The 9,347-nt window shown below is 39.9% G+C and overlaps 1 protein-coding gene across 1 annotated transcript in view; it reads left to right on the forward strand.

The window, feature by feature from the left end:
• INPP4B (inositol polyphosphate-4-phosphatase type II B) overlaps positions 1 to 9,347 on the forward strand; it is a 373,171-nt gene that overhangs the window by 225,127 nt on the left and 138,697 nt on the right. Inside the window, exon 12 of the mRNA XM_015417726.1 lies at positions 3,445 to 3,592. Coding sequence (XP_015273212.1) covers positions 3,445 to 3,592 — 148 coding nt within the window. The remainder of the gene's footprint in view (positions 1 to 3,444; positions 3,593 to 9,347) is intronic.

The raw sequence follows: 9,347 nt of genomic DNA on the forward strand, positions 1-9,347 counted from the left end.
CTATATATGAAACATTCTTAATAGAATCTACAATTAAGGTCTTCAAACCATGGGCACAGAGTGGGTTTTAAGTTTGTTTAGACTAGTGTCCTATGTATGATAGCCATTCTTTTTAAAAAAAGTATGCAGTGTATAATGCAACTGTTAGTAGTCCAGGAATAGTCCTAGGTACTGGGTGCTGGCATTTCTGTCTTCTTTGTTTTCCCTGTGCAGCCTCTTTACCAGTCTGTCTGTCTGGCTTACTATCTAATCAACATTTGGGTTTTCTTCCTCTGCCTTTTTCTTAAATGGTCAGTTATGCTTTCCTGCCATTTTATTCCTTGCTGTTGATTTTACCAGTATTAGGGTGATCTTAACTACTTCTGGTTTGGGGTTGGGTGAGGGGGAATTCCCATGGTTGCTATTGCCTTTCTCTTGAAATGGAGCCAGTTCAGCAGAACAAAGGACTTTGCTGAAGCCTGGAATGGTAATATTGGTTCCAGGTACATAGATGCATGAAAACCAGTTTAAACCTAATGACTTGAATTGATATCTGTCATTTTAATTGATAGGTTATGGTTAGCCGTGTAGTAATAGTCATTGTTATAAATAAAGGTACTTTTTGTAGTTAGTTTGCAAATTAAATGTACTTCAATTTGAGGACTATATGTAGGTGAATTGATTTTCTATTTCCGACAGTGTTGATTCATTCCATCTCATTATACTTCTCAAGTGAGTTGATGAACTGTGTAGCAAGACAGGTCATGCTGCAATTCCAGATTACCCTTACTACTTCCAACAAGGTGCTGCTTGGCTAGAAACCAACAAAACCTTTCAGTATGCAGTCATATCTATTACTGAATGGTGCTATATTTCAGAAGCTTATTGTTGTTGTTGTTGTTATTGTTGTTATTGTTATTATTATTATCAGAAGCTTATCATCATCATCATCATCATCATCATCATCATCATCATCATCATCAATTTATGTATGACCCATTCCCTAGATAGAGCTCAGGGTGCTGTACACTAGGTACTAAAATCACAAACACTAATCAACAATTTAAAATAATAAATAAACATTTCAGTAAAATTCATAATAGCAATACAATTAAATCAGATGGCGGTCCAATTCCAACATTGCTTCCAACTTGCAGTGGGGAGGGGAGAGAATGAAGACAGTCAGGTAGTCACTGTCCTCAACCAAACGCCTGGTGGAGCATCTCTGCCTTAAAGGCCCTGCAGAACTGTAACAAGTCTTGCAGGGCATGGATGTTACTTGGTAGAGAGTTCCACCAGGTTATCTAGAGTCAGGAGTTGGCACCCCAACCCTGAATCCTCCCTATCCAGCCACAGAACCTGTCTTAGCTGTATTCAGATAACTCTGTTTCAACCATCCCACCACGGCCTCCAGTCCCTCAGCCAAAACAGTTAGGGCGACATCCAGCTGGCCACCCATCAACAGATATAGCTGGGTGTCATCAGCATACGGGTGGCACCCTAGCCCAAAACTCTGCACCAGTTGGACAAGGTGGTGCATGCAGATGTTATACAGCATCAGGGAGAAGATTGTTTCCTGAGGGACCCCACACACCAAGGGGTGCCTAGCAGACACCCTCTCCCCTAGCACCACCCTCTGGCCCCAGCCTTGGAGAAATGAGGTAAACCACTTCAAGACTATCCTGTGGATTCCTATGTCGGCAAGACAGTGGTTCAAAAGATCGTGATTGACCATGTCAAACACTGCTGTAAGGTCAAGAAGCAACAGCACCACTGACCCACCTCAATCCAACTGCTTGCGGAGATCATCCATGAGGGTGACCAGTGCCATTTCTGTCCCATGGCTAGGGTGGAAACTGGACTGGAATGGGTCCAGAAAATTCTGGAGCTGTTCCACCACCATTCTCTCAATTGCCTTTCCCAGAAATGAAATATTAGAAACTGAGCAGTAATTGGATGGATCTAAAGGATCCAATGTTGGCTTCTTTAAGAATGCTACAATCACAGTTTCTTTTAATCCCTCTGGATAGACCCCTGAATGATAATGTCCACCAGAGGGCCCCATGTTCCCTCGCCACTGGCTTTTACCGGCCACAAGGGACACAGGTCCAAGAGGCATGTAGTCCACCTGACAGCACCTAGAATCCTGTCTACATCGGCCTGGGAGAGTTGGCTGAAGCTTTCAAACACAGAATCCAGAGATGGCCAAGGGGCCTCCAGTTCACATACTCTACCAATATTGGCTGGGAGATCGTGGTGGAGCAACAAGACTTTATCCACAAAAAAGCTCACAAAGGCCCCACAGCTGATGGCCGAATTCCTAACATTTTTGATTCTCTCGGTGAGAGAAGTTAAAGATCCAGTTACCCTAAACAATTGTGCTGGGTGTGAGCTAGTGGACATGATGGAGGTTTTAAATAAAATCTTTTTATCAGCCTTCACCACTACCTCATAGGATTTCATAAACATCCTTACAGCTTCGTCACGAGAACACCGCCAATCTCGCTCTAGCTGTCTTAAGTTCCTGTTTCAATCCCCTGAGTTCCATAGTATACCAGGGGGACAATTTAGATTGGGAATGTAGAGGAACACCTAGTTCCTCTGCTAGCACTATCACCTTGTACTATCACCATCACCTAGTACTATCTACTATCACCTAGTTCCTTACTATCACACCTTACCCCACAGGATATCAGCAAGCATGAAAGCAGAAGCACAGAGAAAAAATGTTTCATTTAAAGAATGTACTACAATTAATCTAATGATACAGTCTGTATTTGTTTAAAGGGAAGATGTATTTGATTTCTTTAAATGTGTTCATAAGAACATAAGAGAAGCCAATGTTGGATCAGGCCAATGGCCCATCTAGTCCAACACTGTCACACAGTGGCCAAAAATACTAGGTGCCATCAGGAGGTCCACCAGTGGGGCCAGGACACTAGAAGCCCTCCCACTGTTGCCCGCCCCCCAAGCACCAAGAATACAGAGCATCACTTGCCCCAGACTGAGAGTTCCTATCTATACTGTTCCTAAGCAGTCACCACACATTTTCACTTTCATCTGGATGTGGACCGAAGAGAATATTACGATTCATAGCACATTATCGTAATGTTATCCCCTGTTTGTTGAGATTTTGCTGTTTATTTCTGAGCTAGGTATTCTTTTATCCTATGAATCTCTGTCAGCAGTCCTGAGCTTTTAATCTTATTGCAGCTGAAGTGATAAATCCAGCATGTACTGTACTAAGAAGAATTTAATTGTCTTCTGTTTGGGTAGTGTAACCTGGGACTCTGCCCTTAATTTATTGGAATACTACTAATAAATTAAAGGTAGAGTAAAATTTATTTGAAGACTTGAATTGTTTAAAAGGAAGGGGGGAAAGATAAATAACTTCAGTAATAAAGCATTGTGATAACTTCCAAGCAGCCATAATTAAGCAGTCACATCATTTTTTCCCTTTTGCAGTATTAAAAAACCCGATCTGTAAGTTGTATAGATTCCCCTCTTCTGACAACAAATGGATGTGTGTTCGAGAACAGATGTCTGAGAGCACTCTTTCTTTTCATATTCCCAAGGAACTCATCAACCTACACATAAAGGAGGATATGAGAAGGTAAGGGAAACAGACTGAAAAGGTAAAAGTAAGCTATAAAGCGGCTGTTACAACATGGAAAATAGAAATTGGCTGAAATACCTGATAAGAATTCAGGGGTGCCACTAGTTCAATCTGCTACTCAGAAAGTAAAACTTCCACTTATATGTAAACACTGAGCCATAAATCTGATGATACTGAATAATTTTTACATTATAATATCAAACAGAAATGACATGGTATGAATTAGAATCATAAAGTTTAATGTTTGAAAGAATGTATTATTGCAGTCAGAACAGTTGCATAGCATTATCAAACAAACGCAGTTAATCACTTTTTTGAAATTTACATTTTTAACCCACATCCAGTTTGCTTTCCTTTCTGCAATTGTTTTAAATGGTCCTCTAGACTTGAAGCATATTATTCTTTTAGCTATTTCAAAACATAAGAATATCTCAATCTAGCAAAGATATAAAACCTCGAAGTTGTCACTGTTCTCCACTTGGGAAATCCCAATGCTGTTGATTTCAGTGAAGTTACACAAAGGTCAGATTTAGGCAGTTAACTTCTGTGATATTGGCCATTGTGAATAAATGTTGCAGAGCAGAGATTAAGATAATGGAGGTCTTTGGGCAGCTTAATTACATAGCTGCAGCCAGACAGATCATCAATGTTTATTTTGAATGATACTATCTCTGTTAGTAGTTGTAAACAGGATTTTCTGTTAATCAGTCAATTTGTCTGGCTACAGGCTGATGCTTAAACAGAATGAAATATATTAAGTAATTAAAAGAGATTCATCACAATATTAACTGTTAATGTGCTGCTTTTTTACCTAAGCTGAGAAACAGAATTATGACACTGTTACAAAGTAACACAAAATAAATAAAACTGTACAGTCCATGCTTAAATATGAAAAGGCTGATGTCCATTTTAAGTGATGTCTAGAAGCCAATTGAACAAATATACAATAAATTTCAGTTTGGTATAGTGCCAGTTACCTCAACATGGTAATTTAGGCTACAATCCTAAACACACTTATTAAAGTCTAAGTTTAATTAACAATGGGATTTATTTCTGAGTGTACATATTTAGGATTGCATTGTTAATTTGGCAAGCACAGGGTTGAATTCAATGAGCCACCTGCTAGTGAATTGGATCTTTCCTGCCTATTATTTTTTGCTGTAGATCCAAAAAACCAGTTCTGAGATTAGCCTCATGGGTAATCGCAGTAGGCAGGAGGATATGACGGACCCCCTGTTACTTTCCGCACTGTGAGGTAGATTCTTCCCACCAAAATTCTTAGTTCCCTTCAGATACTGAGCTAGCCCCCAGTAGTGTGATAAGCTTTATAAATCTGAATGTCCCACCCTGTGAGAGAATCTAATTTGGCTTTTGCCTAGACCAGGAGCTTGTCAGGAGAAAACAGGAGCCCTCTTTTTAGATTCCATGAAATGGCACTGGAGACTGTGCAACAGTGAACAATAATATTTTATTTAATAAGCAGGGATGGTATGCGGTAGTCAGGAACTGGAAAGGCTTATATAAACATTGTTGGTAAAACAGTATATATTTCAGTTGACAGACAAGATGGTGTTGAAGGAGCTTATTTTCACAAATTCTTGGTTCATATCAGAACAAAGTTAGAACCCAGTGGCACCTTTAAGACCAACAAAGTTTTATTCAAGGTGTGAGCTTTTGTATGCACGCACACTTCGTCAGACAATAAAATGGAATTACAGCTCATAGTTGTATATATAGATGGTGGCTTGTTAAATTAGCATGCAAAATAGTGAAGATGTTTTTTAACAGATAAAAAGAATGACAAGCTTGGTTTCTGATTATCATCTGTTTGGGTTCAACTTGGAGGGCGGACAACATAGGTAATAAATATGTCAGAATTGGAGACTGATGTCCCCTAAATTGTGAGGATTCCGTTATTAGATCCCATCCATCTCCTTTCTAGCATGGAGGCAAACTTTAAAGCATCTTGGCTGTGTAGAGCAGGGGTGTCAATCATGCAGCCCAGGGGCCGGATCAGGCCCCTGGAGAGCTTCTATCAGGCCCACAGTGGAACTGGCTGTCTTCTGCTTCTTCTTCCAGTTCTGCTGCTGCTGCATCATCATTAGTTTGCAGCTTACAGATACACACCTGAACAGCATACTCAAGATTGCAACTGCGTAGACATTTTGATGTAATAATTCAGAGCAAGAGATGTCAGATATCAGACACTGTTAAATAAACAAAATATTGCAAGAGTGCTAATGTTTCAAGCATGTTTTTATTTTAAGTTAAAAAAACCCTTTGTGTTTGTGTCCTTTATAAAGTTTATATCTCCACTACCTGGCATTACATTCTATGACACACATGGCCCGGCCCAACAAGGTCTCATTTATGTCAGATCCGGCCCTCATGACAAATGAGTTCGACATCTCTGGTGTAGATTATTTTTCTTGTCCCCAGAATAGAGAATTATATAAAGGGAGTCTCTCCCTTCATTCAAAAGGTGAACCTGTCTGTCAGACTCTTCAGACATCCACTCCTTTAGCTGAACTTTTACTTTACAGAACAGTAACTGCCACTGAACTCAAAACTAATTCACTCTCCCCTCAACACATGGCTGATCTTATATTTCCCTCAGTCCACTAGTCTTTCAATAAAGTATATGAGATGGAGGTCTTAAGAACAGGAACCTAGAAGCTGGAATTTGTCTGTGACTGTCAAACAGTTATTGATTTATTTTTTTAGTGAAAAGGGAACTTTAAGCTCCTGTAGAAAATCTATTGATTCTAAACTAATTTCTCAGAATCAAGTGGGATTTTTTAAAAATAATAATTCATAGAATAGTTGCAGGAGAATGTTTTGTATTGTTATGCATCCAATTTGTATTTGGGTAATTTCACTACATCACATCCTGAAGGGGAGTGGTACAGGTACTTGGTCGTTAAGTCTCACTAAAATATTTATAGTTGCAGTATACTAGCTATTAGGTTGGAACTTCTAGTTTTATCCTCAGTATCTATAGAATTTCTACTAGTATGAGGAAAGTCTGGTCCTCAGAACCTCTAAAATAAGGTAGATCTCTAAGAACATCTCACCTTGACAGTGACTCTGTCACTGCCTTTAATGAGAGCATCTAAATGTTTCTGGAAATTGCAAATAGGAACTAAATTGACTTAGTTCTTCCTACACACTAGTTTTGAAATTACAGGGTATATTATTGTGTTAGCCAGCTCCCCTGGTTTCGAGAGCCAGTTTGTGTAGTGGTTAAGTGCACGGACTCTAATCTGGGAGAACCGGGTTTGATTCCCCACTCCTCCACTTGCAGCTGCTGGATGACCTTGGGTATGCCATAGTTCTGTCAGAGCCGTTCTTGAAAGGACAGTTCTTGAAAGAGCTCTCTCAGCCCCACCTACCTCACAGAGTGTCTGTTGTGGGGAGGGGAAGGAATTTGTAAGCCGCTCTGAGACTCTGAGTGAAGGGTGAGATATAAATCCAATCTCCTCCTCCTTCTTGTTCTTCTTCCTCCCGTTTCACCACCTTTAACTTTAAATAAAACTCTGTTTTATGTACATGTCAGTCCAGGTCTGAATAGCACGGCAACAATTCTGTGACCACTAATAGCATTATATTATGGCTCTTTGTACTGGCAGGGGTTAAAGCTGAAAGGGTTACAGTAATAATTCATAACTCACATTTTAATGAATTGCCTCTGGTAAGAAGCAACAGAGGAATGTGTTTGGGAATGGTAATAAAATGTGTATGGGAACAGTAATAAAATGTTCACAAATGCCTATAATTTTTTTACGTGAACAAACAATTACCTTAAGGGTATTTTTCATACCAAAGGTTGATGATGGATTCCTCAATCTTCAGAATATACTATTTATTCTGTTCTCTTTATTTATGATATATGCTAGTGAGGTAAGACATATTCTAAGCACACAAGTTCATCTTGCCCCACTGGGATATGGTATGCAAACCAAACAATCTGTAAACCTTATCTAGTAAAATGATCATTGATTTAGGAAATGTGTGTTTTTATTAGATCCTGAAAACTCTCGTTGGCCCTCAGAAATATGTAAATTATTCTCAATAGAAGTTACTGAGAACAGCATGTTTCTGCATTGAAAGGAGGGTTTAGCACTTATACTTTTCCAAGTTGTTTTCAAGATAAAACCACTTGCTCCTGGTTTCAGATTTAACCTTTAATAAGGGTGCCTTCTTAGAATGTAATGTCCAGTTCTTAGCAAACTTTGTATAAAACTCACCCTTTGGGGTTTATCCTAAGATGCTCAAACTGTACCTGTGTGTAGCAGTCAAGCAAGCGTTCAAAAGAACTGGACTGGATTATGAGTCTTTGACATATGGAGATAGTGGGGAAGTGGGCATGTTCAGCAAAAGAGATATTAGCAGGCTGTTGATTGTATGTTGCAGTAAACTAAAAATCTGGTAAACCGGACATGGGGATGGAGTAGTACCTAACTTTCTTTTTTGTCTGTCCTGATTCTTTTCTTTTATGGTATTTTTATTTTAATTTCAATTTATGTTGAAATTAATAAATGCGTATGGACTTTGCCCACACATGGATAGCTTAAGCTAGTCCAATCTTGTTAGCTCTCAGAAGTTAAACAGGGTCAGCCCTGGTTAATACTTGGATGGGAGACCTCCAAGGAAAGCTAGGGTTGCTGTGGAGAGACAAGCTATGGCAGAGCACCTCTGAACATCTCTTGGCTTGAAAAACCTATGGGATTGCCATAAATTGGCTGTGACTAGATGGTTTAAAATATTATATAAATATAAAAGTATTTTAAATGTGATTCAAAATGTAATCTTGTACCTAAACTGCAGGATATTTTTTTCATACTGAACATGAGAAATATAAAAACTTGGCAGACCAGACATGTTTTAAGAAGTTTTCTCATAATCTCAATAGAGAAAACCTTTCAAATTCCCTGGGGAGGAAATTCCGCAACAGAGCTGGAACCACTGAATAAGGTCCTCTTTTTCCTTAATGAATTTTAATTTTATCTCAAATGGGAGCAGCATCCAGAGTAACATTTTTGGGGAAGCATCCCCTGATATTATAGTGAAGATGAAACTGTCATTAGCAGTCATCTTAATAGAAGAGTGCTACTGTATTCTGAACCAGCTGTAGTTTCCAAAGCTTCTTTAAAGGCAATCCCATGTGAAATTCATTACAATGGTCAAGCTGAGCGGTCACTACTATAGGTACAATGATGGTTTGTTTGTCTCTGCTGTGAATAGTCAAACTGATAAAAAGCAGTTCTGGCCTCACTTAAAACCTGGATTTCCAGCAGTAGTCTAGGACTGCTACCAAGCTGTGACCCTGATACTTAAGGGAAATTATCACTAAACTAAATTAAATTAATTAACTACATTAAATTAACTTGGCAACCTGTAAAGAGGGAACAGGACTGCCGCTGCGGCTGCCACAGCTTCATACACTCTCTCCCTCCCCCTTCCCCACACTTGCCCACATGTCCTTACTTTCCCCCCCCCCCCCCAACTTGGCTGTATCTCAGAGAGCCTCACCTGCCTGGCCCCTTGCTGCAGTGCTGGCCAAGCAATAGCATGGAGCAGCCGAAGTGCAGGGAGCAGGAGACAGACTCCCCACCGCAGCAACAACTGTACCGGCATCAGACCTGCTTTGATGCACCTGTCCGGCTCGGCCTACAGGAAGAGAAGTGCCGCAGCAGTCAGGGAGGGAGGGTCCCGACTCCCTACCATCCCTGGCCCCACAGAGCCTGGTTCA

This window comes from Gekko japonicus, unplaced genomic scaffold (genome assembly GCF_001447785.1).
Source record: "Gekko japonicus isolate JY-2015 unplaced genomic scaffold, Gekko_japonicus_V1.1 scaffold97, whole genome shotgun sequence".
NCBI lineage: Eukaryota > Metazoa > Chordata > Lepidosauria > Squamata > Gekkonidae > Gekko > Gekko japonicus.